Raw genomic sequence first — 14,502 nt, 5'->3', positions numbered from 1 at the left:
GGTGAGCAATAAATAGGTTATTAATATTTTGTTAGATGGATTCATTGGTAGGTTGATGGATGAGTAAATCGCTGCATGGCTTAGTGGATGTATGACTGAGTATGTGGATGAGATATGTGAGTGAGCAGATGAGGACCAGTTATTACTTAGATGGGTTGATAGACTGGTTAGTGACCAGATGATGAATAGGTGGTTGGTGGATCTGGAGACTAATACATAGGTGTGTGATGGATTTTTGGGGGGTATTGACCCCAACCTTTTGGGATAGTTAATTATCCTCTGTAAGAAGGGTAGTCTGTCTGGTGACATGTTAGCCCTAAATGTCCTCAGGGAGGGCTGCATCTTGGCACCCTTCTTGTTTAATTTGAATATTTCTGACTCCTTAACTCGATTTAATTCCTATATGAGGCAATCAGCCTCTTCCCTCTGTGGCGTGGGCGATAGCCTGGTTTCAATGGATAACACCTCAGCTAGGCTGCACAGGTTAATGAGTGGCCCAAAAAATATAAGAGAGAAACTTATTCGGGTATGAACTTCTCAAAGAACAAGATAGTGGCCTACTTTGTTTTGCACACGCATGGTGACCATGTTGATACTGTCAAAAACTGTGTGTAAACAGCAATAGGTACAGACTTTGTGACTAATCTGGATTTATTAATCAACATGGGTCCCTCGGCATCTGCTGTTAATAACTGTACATGCTTGTTTTATGTCGTTTTTTCAGTTTGTTTAAACAATAAATATCATCAAATCGAGCGAAGGATGATTGTGTGAATGATCGGTGTGTAGGCTAATGACTAGGCTTGTGGCTGATGAGAAGGTAAGTAGAGAGTCAATGAACAGGTGGGTGAAGAGATGGATGGTCTCATCACCTATGCATTTGGATGAGCATATGTGGATGAATGATTGAGTATGGATGGTGGGTGAGTGGATTGAGGAAGGTGTGGATGGATGAGTAAGTGGCTGGATGAATGAGTAGGTAGGTGTAGGTGAATCAGTGGATGAGTTGGTGATTGCTGGATGAGTGTGGAAATGATGGCTGGATAAGAGGATGTCTGGATGAGTAGGTGAATGGTGGATAAGTAGGTGCATGAATGTATAGTTAGGTGGGGGCCTGAGCAAGGAAGTAGATGGCGAATGAATGAGTAACATCAAATGCACCAACTCCTTTGCTTTTACCAGATGCTCTGACAAATCATTACATTTGCTACGCGGAAAGGTTGGCAGTACAGTGTTTGGTAACATATTTATAAATGATAAGGTGGCCCCTGTAATTCATAGTTGTGTGCTTGGCAGGCTTTGTGATTTGTAACTCACATCGTCTTGCTTTCTGTTTGCTGGCTCTATTTGTTTTAGGTTGTCCAGCTTGAGTTCATCCCTGCCCTTGCCAAACCTTGTTTACTGTATCCTTCCAAGATCTCACTTTCTCTAAAAATGCCTTTACATCTTTTTCTTTTCTTGCCACATTTGCTGCGCATTTAAACACAAAGGTCAAGTGTGAAGCTTCTACCTAGAGAGCTTGGTGTTTACTTTTCTTTCTGTGACGCCAAAGTGAGGGCGTCTAGAGGAAAGCAAGAGGAATGGGGACCGTTCGTGCCCCTCCTGTGCTTCAATGTCCAAGCACAAGGCTGTAAGGACAGGCTGCAGGGAGGAGGCGCACACACTTTCTGTGGCAACAAATATTCATGTCAAGGTTCTTCTGTTGGTTTTTGATTAATGTGACCCACTAGTGAATGTCTAATTATCTTTCTGTTTACAGTCAGTGAGTCAGAGCACCAAGCCCTTTTTATAATAGCACGCATTTGCAAGCCAAAAGGTGTAGCCTACACAACTACACTTAATGAACAATAGCCTCAGTATGTGCAACACGTGCAGAAACACGTGCCATAGAAACGTAGAACCAGATTACTGCTTTCCAGAAAACTACAAACAGGAACCAGAAAACAACAACCTTATTTACAATACAGCCTTAAACATGCTGCCTAGGCCAAAACAAAGTTTTTATACTATTTGGTGAGTGTGTCTGTTGTCAACAATGTTCCAATGAAACAACAACAACCTACTACCAGGGCCGGCTTTAGCACCACTGGCTCTGGTGCGACACTCTACACCACTCCACTCTATGATACTTCACTCTATGCCTCTCTACTCTACTCTGCACCTCTCTAGTCTATGCAAGAACAGTCTACTCCACTCCGTTATACACCACTGGACATACACCAGTCCAGTCTAGGTCACTCCACTCTACTCTGCACCACTCCACTCTACGCCACTCCACTCTATGCCTCTCTACTCTACTCTGCACCTCTCTAGTCTATGCAAGAGCACTCTACTCCACTCCGTTATGCACCACTGGACATACACCAGTCCAGTCTAGGTCACTCCACTCTACTCTGCACCACTCCACTCTACGCCACTCCACTCTATGCCTCTCTACTCTACTCTGCACCTCTCTAGTCTATGCAAGAGCACTCTACTCCACTCCGTTATGCACCACTGGACATACACCAGTCCAGTCTAGGTCACTCCACTCTACTCTGCACCACTCCACTCTACGCCACTCCACTCTATGCCTCTCTACTCTACTCTGCACCTCTCTAGTCTATGCAAGAGCACTCTACTCCACTCCGTTATGCACCACTGGACATACACCAGTCCAGTCTAGGTCACTCCACTCTACTCTGCACCACTACACTCTACGCCACTCCACTCTATGCCTCTCTACTCTACTCTGTACCTCTCTAGTCTATGCAAGAGCACTCTACTCCGTTATGCACCACTGGACATACACTAGTCCAGTCTAGGTCACTCCACTCTACTCTGCACCACTCCACTCTATGATACTTCACTCTATGCCTCTCTACTCTACTCTGCACCTCTCTAGTCTATGCAAGAGCACTCTACTCCACTCTATTATGCACCACTGGACATACACCAGTCCAGTCTAGGTCACTCCACTCTACTCTGCACCACTCCACTCTACGCCACTCCACTCTATGCCTCTCTACTCTACTCTGCACCTTTCTAGTCTATGCAAGAGCACTCTACTCCACTCTGTTATGCACCACTGGACATACACCAGTCCAGTCTAGGTCACTCCACTCTACTCTGCACCACTCCACTCTACGCCACTCCACTCTATGCCTCTCTACTCTGCACTGCACCTCTCTAGTCTATGCAAGAGCACTCTACTCCGTTATGCACCACTGGACATACACCAGTCCAGTCTGCGTCACTCCACTCTGCACCACTAAACTGTGCCCCAATCCACTCTATGCTACTCTACTCTGCACCTCTCTGCTCTATGCAAGAGCACTCTACTCCACTCCGTTATGCACCACTTGACATTCACCAGTCCAGTCTGGGTCACTCCACTCTACTCTGCACCACTCCACTCTATGCCACTTCACTCCACGCCTCTCTACTCTATTCTGCACCTCTCTAGTCTATGCAAGAACAGTCTACTCCACTCCGTTATGCACCACTGGACATACACCAGTCCAGTCTAGGTCACTCCACTCTACTCTGCACCACTCCACTCTACGCCACTCCACTCTATGCCTCTCTACTCTACTCTGCACCTCTCTAGTCTATGCAAGAGCACTCTACTCCACTCCGTTATGCACCACTGGACATACACCAGTCCAGTCTAGGTCACTCCACTCTACTCTGCACCACTCCACTCTACGCCACTCTATGCCTCTCTACTCTACTCTGCACCTCTCTAGTCTATGCAAGAGCACTCTACTCCGTTATGCACCACTGGACATACACTAGTCCAGTCTAGGTCACTCCACTCTACTCTGCACCACTCCACTCTACGCCACTCCACTCTATGCCTCTCTACTCTACTCTGCACCTCTCTAGTCTATGCAAGAGCACTCTACTCCACTCCGTTATGCACCACTGGACATACACCAGTCCAGTCTAGGTCACTCCACTCTACTCTGCACCACTCCACTCTACGCCACTCCACTCTATGCCTCTCTACTCTACTCTGCACCTCTCTAGTCTATGCAAGAGCACTCTACCCCACTCCGTTATGCACCACTGTACTATACACCAGTCCAGTCTAGGTCACTCCACTCTACTCTGCACCACTCCACTCTACGCCACTCCACTCTATGCCTCTCTACTCTACTCGGCACCTCTCTAGTCTATGCAAGAGCACTCTACTCCACTCCGTTATGCACCACTGGACATACACCAGTCCAGTCTAGGTCACTCCACTCTACTCTGCACCACTACACTCTACGCCACTCCACTCTATGCCTCTCTACTCTACTCTGCACCTCTCTAGTCTATGCAAGAGCACTCTACTCCGTTATGCACCACTGGACATACACTAGTCCAGTCTAGGTCACTCCACTCTACTCTGCACCACTCCACTCTATGATACTTCACTCTATGCCTCTCTACTCTACTCTGCACCTCTCTAGTCTATGCAAGAGCACTCTACTCCACTCTATTATGCACCACTGGACATACACCAGTCCAGTCTAGGGCACTCCACTCTACTCTGCACCACTCCACTCTACGCCACTCCACTCTATGCCTCTCTACTCTACTCTGCACCTCTCTAGTCTATGCAAGAGCACACTTCTCCACTCTGTTATGCACCACTGGACATACACCAGTCCAGTCTAGGTCACTCCACTCTACTCTGCACCACTCCACTCTACGCCACTCCACTCTACGCCACTCCACTCTATGCCTCTCTACTCTACACTGCACCTCTCTAGTCTATGCAAGAGCACTCTACTCCGTTATGCACCACTGGACATACACCAGTCCAGTCTGCGTCACTCCACTCTGCACCACTAAACTGTGCCCCAATCCACTCTATGCTACTCTACTCTGCACCTCTCTACTCTATGCAAGAGCACTCTACTCCACTCCGTTATGCACCACTTGACATTCACCAGTCCAGTCTGGGTCACTCCACTCTACTCTGCACCACTCCACTCTATGCCACTTCACTCCACGCCTCTCTACTCTATTCTGCACCTCTCTAGTCTATGCAAGAGCACTCTACCTCACTCCATTATGCACCACTGGACATACACCAGTCCAGTCTAGGTCACTTTACTCTACTCTGCACCACTCCACTCTATGCCACTTCACTCCACGCCTCTCTACTCTACTCTACACCTCTCTAGTCTATGCAAGAGCACTCTACTCCGTTATGCACCACTGGACATACACCAGTCCAGTCTAGGTCACTCCACTCTACTCTGCACCACTCCACTCTACGCCACTCTACTCTATGCCTCTCTACTCTACTCTGCACCTCTCTAGTCTATGCAAGAGCACTCTACTCCACTCTGTTATGCACCACTGGACATACACCAGTCCAGTCTAGGTCACTCCACTCTACTCTGCACCACTCCACTCTACGCCACTCCACTCTATGCCTCTCTACTCTACTCTGCAGCTCTCTAATCTATGCAAGAGCACTCTACCTCACTCTGTTATACACCACTGGACATATACCAGTCCAGTCTAGGTCACTCCACTCTACTCTGCACCACTCCACTGTACCCAAATCCACTCTATGCTACTCTGCACTCTGTGCCAATGCACTCTATGCCATTACTCTACGTCACTGCACTTTATCCTGCACCACTCCACTCTATGCCACTTCCTTCACTCTACTGAAACAATCTACTCTATGCCACTGCACTCTACGACACTCTACTCCACTCTACACCTTTACACTTTATGAAATTTTACTCTGCACCACGCTACTCCACTGTGCTTTACGCCTCCACTCGATGCTACTGCACTCTGCCCTGCGCCGCTCTGCCCTGCGCCACTCCACTCTGCTTCACTCTACTCTGTTACTGCATTCTATGCCACTGAACTCTATGCCACACTACTCTACTTTGCAACATTCTGCGCCACTGCACTCTACGCCAATGTACTCTATGCTGCACCACTCTACTCTGCATCACTCTACTCTATGCCACTGCCCTCTATGGCACTCTACTACAAACCTCTGCATGCTATGCCAGTGCACTCAACTCTGTGCCACTCTACTCTGTGCCACTCTACTCTACGACACTCTACTCCATGCCACTGCACTCTATATCACTCTATTCTGGAAGACTGCATTCTTGGCCACTGAACCCAATGCCGCTCTGCTCTGCACACTGCATTCTACGCTACTGGACGTTACTCCGCTGCAAGCTACACCACTCTACCTCATTGCACTCTATGTCACTGCACACTACGCAACTCTGTTCTACTGTGCAACACTGTCCTCTATGCCACTCTTCTCTAGGTGACTTTACTCTGCCCCACTGTACTCTGTACCACTAACCTGCAAGACTGCACTCTCCGCCACCAATCTCAACTCCACTCTACTCTGCATCACTGCACTCTACACCATTGCGCTCTACGTCTCTGCACTCAATGCCATTCTATTCTACTATGCACCACTGTACTCTACGCTCCTGCTGTCTGCAACACTCTACCTGGCACCACTGTACTCTATGCCCTTGCACTCTACTCTGCACCACTCAACTCTACGCCACTCTATTGCACTCTATGCAACTAAACTCTGGATCACTCTACCCCTCTATTCTATTCTGAACCACTGCAGTCCATGTGACAGCACTCTACAGCACTCTACTCTACACCTCTGCACTCTACGACACTGCACACTGTGCACTCTACCCTGCACCACTGCATTCTACCCTGAACCACTCCACTCTATGCCTCTTCACTCTACTCTGCAACAATCTACTCAATGCTACTGCACTCTACGCCACAGCACCCTACTCTGCACCACTCTACTCTATGTCACTGTACTCTACATCAATGCACATTACACCACTTTTGTCAAAACCAAATGCACTCTACCCCACTGCATTCTACACCAATCTACTCTGTCCTACTGTACTTTATGCCACTTCACTCCAGTCCACTCTACAACACTGCACTTTATCATACTCTACTCTGTGACACTCCACTCCATTAAACTGTACCCCACTCTATGACACTTACTCCACTCTATTCTACAACACTCTAATCAAATGCACTCTGTGCCACTCCACTGTACGCCACTCAACATAACTCTACTCTGTGCCACTCCACGCCACTCTAGTCTATCCCTCTCCACTCTACGCCACTCTACTCGATGTCACTCCACTCTACTCTGTCATTCCACTCTACGCGACTCAACTTCACAAAACTCGACTCCACTCTATACTATTCCACTCTCCTACACTACTCCACTCTATTACAATCTATTCTGCTTTACGACCATCTACTCTATAACGTTCTACTCCACTCTATGCAGTACCTTGTAAGCCACTCCACTCTGCTCTACACCACTCCATGACACTCCATACCACACCACAACACTCTACTCCTCTCTGACACTACGCCACTCAACTCTATGTCACTCTAGGCCTTTACACTTTATGACACTCTACTACCTCCATGACACTCCACTCCACTCAATGACACTCCACTTCACTATACTCTATGCCACTCAACTCTACACCATTCTACACCACTCCACGCCACTCCATATCACTCCACTGTACTCCACTTTATGACATTTTACTCCACTTCACTCTCCTTTACCCCACTGACTTTTAGCCATGCTGAACGGCAGCCACGCTGGTGTGCAACATGGCTAGAACATATTGGCAAAGCCAATAACTCTTGCATAGGCGAGACCTACTGCCTTTGCCAATGCTTCTTTGGTGTATAGTTGTCCTCAATATGTATGTGACCTAACGTTACTCTTCCTACAGTATATTTCATACTTACACCTAACTTTACTCTTTTCACAGTATATGCCATACTTAAACCTAACTTTACTCTTCCAACGGTATATTCCATTTTACACCTAACTGTACTCTTCCAACAGTATAGTTCATACTTACACCTAATTTTACTCTTCCTACAGTATATTTCATACTTACACCAAACTTTACTCTTCCTACTGTATATTCCATACTACACCTAACTTTACTCTTCCTATAGTATATTCCATACTTACACTCAACGTTACTCTTCCCACAGTGTATTCCATACTCACACCTAACTTTACTCTTCCTACGGTATATTTAATACTTACAACTAACTTTATTCATCCTACAGTATTCATCCTACAGTATATTTCATACTTACACATAACTTTACTTTTCCCACAGTATATTCTATACTTGAACCTAACTTTACTCTTCCTACAGTATATTTTATACTTATACTTAACTTTACTCTTCCATCAGTATATTCCATACTTATACCTAAGTTTACTCTTCTGACGGTATAGTCCATACTTACACCTAACTTTAGTCATCCGACAGTATATTCCCTACTTAAACCTAACTTTACTCTTCCCACAGTATATTCCATACTCACACCTAACTTTACTCTTTCTACAGTATATTCCATACTACACATAAGTTTACTCTTCCAATGGTATAGTCCATACTTACACCTAACTCTGCTCTTCCTATGGTATAATCCATAATTACACCTAAGTTTACTCTTCCTACAGTATATTCCATACTTACACTTAACTTTACACTTCCCACAGTATATGCCATACTTATACCTAACTTTACTCTGCCTACAGCATATTCCATACTACACATAACTTTACTCTTACCACAGTATAATTCATACTTGAACCAAAGTTTACTCTTCCTACAGTATATTTCATACTTACACCTAACTTTACTCTTTCCACAGTATATTCCATACTTACACCTAACTTTACTCTTCCAACGGTGTATTCCATTTTACACCTAACTGTACTCTTCCAACAGTATGGTCCTTACTTACACCTAACTTTACCCTTCCGACAGTATATTCCATACTTGTACCTAACTTTACTCTTCCTACTGTATATTCTATACTCACACCTAACTTTACTCTTGGCATGGCATCACGCGGCCCGCCAGAGGGAGCTGCTGTTCAAGTTGATTTTTCTGCCACTCTAGCAGACTTTCTACTCGAGATGCAGCTTTCTCACCACGAATGGTCGCGACCACCTGTGACTGGTCGAGGTGAGGAATTCTGACAGGATGTTGTCCTAGTGCCCGAAAATCATGCTAGGTGTCGCCGATTCTCGCTCGCGCTCACCAGCTTACTGTTGGCGAGTCGCACATGAGAAAAACCTCCGCCAATCGGCGGCCTGCAGAATTTGGCTAGATCTAATTGGCGGAGTGAATTTACTTTGACTATTTGAAATTCATATAAAATATGTTTTCCTCCCCCCAGATCCTGCCTTTAAATGGGATCTCAATACCCCGGATTACGAGATCAGGTGAGTTGCCTTCTGAGCGTGGCCTCGCCTCTTGCCTCACAATCTCTGTCCTCAGCAGGCACTGGACTCTTTTCTTGTTCTTTGCAGATCCTCAGCGGGAGGCGGAGGTGTACATGGAGTTCATGGCGAAGCACAGCTGCTACGATGCCACCCCCACCAGCTGCAAACTTGTGGTGTTCGATACCACGCTGCAGGTAAATACTGGGTGGGTACCAAGGTTGGAGGGTGAGAGGGACAAGCAGAGCTAACTGGAGCCCTAGACAGCCCTGACAAATACAGCAACCACACATTTCACTAGGTTGTGTGCTCCACCAAGACATGAAACAAAGAATGGGGTAAATTCTGCATTTTAAACCTTTGATAAGGTATTGACTAGAACATCACAGGTTTTGCAAGCAGTTCTGAAGGGGAGCTCCTGAAATATTCTAATGCTTCAGTCTGACACTTACCCAGGAGATGTATGCATCTGAGCAGTACACACCTGGCCCTGTGGACATTGCACACTCATTAGAAACCCTTGATGCACATAGACACATGTTTGTGCTATAGGGGTTATGATGCCTGACTGGACCTGCCCTACCAGAAAGAAAAGAAATCATAAATTGACTTTAAAAATATTGGATGAAAAAAGTAGACCGAAATAGGTTGTGTCAACTTGCAATCTACTGAAAAAAGTAGCAAGATAAAAAGTTACAGCTCCAAGAAAATAAAAAATATGTGCCTTACAGGACAAAAATAGGTATACTGGGAGCAGGGGTTGGGGTATCCTCCTGCTAAAGTAGAGAGTGGCATTCACAATGAGGTGGGGAAAACGGAGGACTAGTAAGTGTTTTAGGGTTGGAGAAGGGTAGCGTAAAGGGCTGGTAAGGTTCAGAGATTATTGTGTTAAAGGAATTTAAAAGATTTTTGTGGTCAGGGGAGGGTAGTGTGAAAGAGCAGCAAAGAGTTTTAGGGCTCAGGGAAGGGTAGAATTAGGGGGCGTTCAGGGTTTTTAGGGTTTAGGCATGAGAAGCATAAAAAGGTTGTAAGGAAGTTTTAGGGTTCAGGGAAGGCCAGAGTTAAGGGGTAGTGTTAAGGGCTAGTAATGATTATTTAGGGTTCACGGAAAGGTAAAAATAAGGGGCAGTAGGGAACATTTAGGTTCAGGGAAGATTTTTCGTAAGGGATAGTAAGCATTCTGGTGATCTAGCTGCTTCCTCAACCTCTGATAGTGACTTGTTTGTTCACCTCCCCTGATTTCACCACCTGAGTGGCAGCTGTGTTCCCCATCCCTCTCCACCTGCCAGGTCTGCCCCTGGGTCATCTCTCGACCTGCCCAACTACTGATGCTCTGCGTGCCAGTCTCAGGACCACCACATCCTGTTACCTCTCGGATCTGACCACAGTACTGTTTTCATTATGTGTTGTTGTTTGGGATAGGTTTTAATGTACTTTTTCTGCAGTATGGGACTGTAGTACCAATCATCCACATGCCTTCTTTGAGTTTTCAGCCACATCGCTACTTTTCCGGACCTCGCTTCTCCATATCCTTACGGGTCAGTTACGTCATCCACTAACCTCCTGGCCAGATGGATCACGGTGGTCAAAAGCCAGTCTTTCCATACTTACAACCCTGGACAGGTCTAAGGGCCAGCGAGCTTATGCAGGTCCTCCAGGCTTGGAGAAGTTTAGGGGTGAGGGTGGAGAAGCAGGCCCTCCAACCCTCACCACCCTGGAGATGTGTTAAGCAAGTCCTCCAGGCTTGGAGAAGTTTAGGGGTGAGGATGGAGAAGCAGGCCCTCCAACCCCCACCACCCTGGAGATGTGTTAAGCAAGTCCTCCAGGCTTGGAGAAGTTTAGGGGTGAGGGTGGAGAAGCAGGCCCTCCAACCCCCACCACCCTGGAGATGTGTTAAGCAAGTCCTCCAGGCTTGGAGAAGTTTAGGGGTGAGGGTGGAGAAGCAGGCCCTCCAACCCCCACCACCATGGAGATGTGTTAAGCAAGTCCTCCAGGCTTGGAGAAGTTTAGGGGCGAGGATGGAGAAGCAGGCCCTCCAACCCCCACCACCCTGGAGATGTGTTAAGCAAGTCCTCCAGGCTTGGAGAAGTTTAGGGGCGGGGATGGAGAAGCAGGCCCTCCAACCCCCACCACCCTGGAGATGTGTTAAGCAAGTCCTCCAGGCTTGGAGAAGTTTAGGGGCGAGGGTGGAGAAGCAGGCCCTCCAACCCCCACCACCCTGGAGATGTGTTAAGCAAGTCCTCCAGGCTTGGAGAAGTTTAGGGGCGAGGATGGAGAAGCAGGCCCTCCAACCCCCACCACCCTGGAGATGTGTTAAGCAAGTCCTCCAGGCTTGGAGAAGTTTAGGGGTGAGGGTAGAGAAGCAGGCCCTCCAACCCTCACCACCCTGGAGATGTGTTAAGCAAGTCCTCCAGGCTTGGAGAAGTTTAGGGGCGAGGATGGAGAAGCAGGCCCTCCAACCCCCACCACCCTGGAGATGTGTGAGTTGTGGAGTCCTGCATGAACACCCTCTCAAGTACTCCCTATAGAGACATGTACCTTTCTCCCTGGTCTTTTCTAACTTTTCCTTTCACTGGGCTGGATTTACTGACCCATTTTGAATAGGTCACTGGGGGCTGCTAAGGAGCTCCTATGGCATAAGCTTCATCCCTCAAAGCACCGGAACAGGGCTTCAACGCTTGATTCTAGTTGGCTTACGCGACTCTCGGAAGGCCACAGTAATGTGGCGCAAAACGCACCAGTGGCATAAAGGTCAGCACATGCCAAAGTAAATCATTTTGTCATGCAGAAAATAGAACATTTTACATTCACCGAGTCACCTATTTCTAGTGCTTTGGAGCCCAGAAGGCACGGGTGCATGTTGTGTGAAAGTTAGGCACAGCGAATACCTCTAGAGAAACAACATGTATTGTGGAATCTTACTGCCTGGGTTTCAGCAGCATTTTCTCATTGCAAAGGCTTGCTTAGGAATAAAAGTAACATTTTCCATATGTTGTCTTTGGGTAGTACTAGAAAATCATCTGTGCATGTTTGTACTACTCATCAAAAATCGAATTCAGTATTTTGGTGACCATGCCTGAACGATGGTTTATAAAAAAAAATCCATGTCTTCTTCAAGCCTGGACGGTCATGAGGGTCGTCCAGGCAGACCCCTCCATTACAGAGACAGAAAATAGATTCCTTAGCTGTGTAGGAAAGTACCATCTTGCCTGGCATGTTACCCCCATTTTTCACTGTATATATGTTGTTTTAGTTGTATGTGTCACTGGGACCCTGTCACCCAGGGCCCCAGTGCTCATAAGTGTGCCTGAATGTGTTACCTGTGTAGTGACTAACTGTCTCACTGAGGCTCTGCTAATCAGAACCTCAGTGGTTATGCTCTCTCATTTCTTTCAAATTGTCACTAACAGGCTAGTGACCAATTTTACCAATTTACATTGGCTTACTGGAACACCCTTATAATTCCCTAGTATATGGTACTAAGGTACCCAGGGTATTGGGGTTCCAGGAGATCCCTATGGGCTGCAGCATTTCTTTTGCCACCCATAGGGAGCTCTAACAATTCTTACACAGGCCTGCCACTGCAGCCTGAGTGAAATAACGTCCACGTTATTTCACAGCCATTTTACACTGCACTTAAGTAACTTATAAGTCACCTATATGTCTAACCTTTACCTGGTAAAGGTTAGGTGCAAAGTTACTTAGTGTGAGGGCACCCTGGTACTAGCCAAGGTGCCCCCACATTGTTCAGGGCCAATTCCCCGGACTTTGTGAGTGCGGGGACACCATTACACGCGTGCACTACATATAGGTCACTACCTATATGTAGCTTCACAATGGTAACTCCGAATATGGCCATGTAACATGTCTATGATCATGGAATTGTCCCCTCTATACCATCCTGGCATAGTTGGCACAATTCCATGATCCCAGTGGTCTGTAGCACAGACCCTGGTACTGCCAAACTGCCTTTTCAGGGGTTTCACTGCAGCTGCTGCTGCTGCCAACCCCTCAGACAGGCTTCTGCCCTCCTGGGGTCCAGCCAGGCCTGGCCCAGGATGGCAGAACAAAGGACTTCCTCTGAGAGAGGGTGTTACACCCTCTCCCTTTGGAAAATGGTGTGAAGGCAGGGGAGGAGTAGCCTCCCCCAGCCTCTGGAAATGCTTTCTTGGGCACAGATGTGCCCAATTCTGCATAAGCCAGTCTACACCGGTTCAGGGGACCCCTTAGCCCTGCTCTGGCGCGAAACTGGACAAAGGAAAGGGGAGTGACCACTCCCCTGACCTGCACCTCCCCTGGGAGGTATCCAGAGCTCCTCCAATGTGCTCCAGAACTCTGCCATCTTGGAAACAGAGGTGCTGCTGGCACACTGGACTGCTCTGAGTGGCCAGTGCCACCAGGTGACGTCAGAGACTCCTTCTGATAGGCTCCTTCAATTGTTGCTAGCCTATCCTCTCACCTAGGTAGCCAAACCCTCTTTTCTGGCTATTTAGGGTCTCTGTCTCTGGGGAAACTTTAGATACCGAATGCAAGAGCTCATCCGAGCTCCTCTGCATCTCTCTCTTCACCTTCTGCCAAGGAATCGACTGCTGACCGCGCTGGAAGCCTGCAAAACTGCAACAAAGTAGCAAAGACGACTACTGCAACTCTGTAACGCTGATCCTGCCGCCTTCTCGACTGTTTTCCTGGTGGTGCATGCTGTGGGGGTAGTCTTCCTCCTCTCTGCACTAGAAGCTCCGAAGAAATCTCCCGTGGGTCGACGGAATCGTCCCCCTGCAACCGCAGGCACCAAAGAACTGCATCACCGGTACCCTGGGTCTCCTCTCAGCACGACGAGCGAGGTCCCTTGAATCTAGCAACTCTGTCCAAGTGACTCCCACAGTCCAGTGACTCTTCAGTCCAAGTTTGGTGGAGGTAAGTCCTTGCCTCCCCACGCCAGACTGCATTGCTGGGAACCGCGTCTTTTGCAACTACTCCGGCCTCCGTGCACTTCCGGCGGAAATCCTTTGTGCACAGTCCAGCCTGGGTCCACGGGACTCTAACCTGCATTGCACGACCTCCTAAGTTGTTCTCCGGCGACGTGGGACTCCTTTGTGCGACTTCGGGTGAGCACCGTTTCATGCATCTTCATAGTGCCTGTTTCTGGCACTTCTCCGGGTGCTACCTGCTGCTGAGAGAGCTCCTTGTCTTGCTCGACGTCCCTTCTGTCTCCTGGC

General features: G+C 47.6%; 1 protein-coding gene across 6 annotated transcripts in view; it reads left to right on the top strand.

The window, feature by feature from the left end:
* Positions 1-14,502, top strand: part of PRKAG3 (protein kinase AMP-activated non-catalytic subunit gamma 3) — a 313,220-nt gene that overhangs the window by 155,471 nt on the left and 143,247 nt on the right. For all 6 annotated transcript variants that reach the window (XR_011202029.1, XR_011202032.1, XR_011202031.1 and 3 more), the window contains 2 exons: positions 9,244-9,289; positions 9,377-9,483. Coding sequence is in view for 1 of the 6 variants with exons in the window: in XM_069227140.1 (XP_069083241.1) it covers positions 9,244-9,289; positions 9,377-9,483 (153 nt within the window). In the remaining 5 variants the exon portion in view is untranslated. The remainder of the gene's footprint in view (positions 1-9,243; positions 9,290-9,376; positions 9,484-14,502) is intronic.

This window comes from Pleurodeles waltl, chromosome 3_2, assembly GCF_031143425.1.
Source record: "Pleurodeles waltl isolate 20211129_DDA chromosome 3_2, aPleWal1.hap1.20221129, whole genome shotgun sequence".
Taxonomy (NCBI): domain Eukaryota; kingdom Metazoa; phylum Chordata; class Amphibia; order Caudata; family Salamandridae; genus Pleurodeles; species Pleurodeles waltl.
The sequence above is the reverse complement of the archived record's forward strand: the minus strand, read 5'-3'. Positions and strand labels throughout refer to the sequence as shown.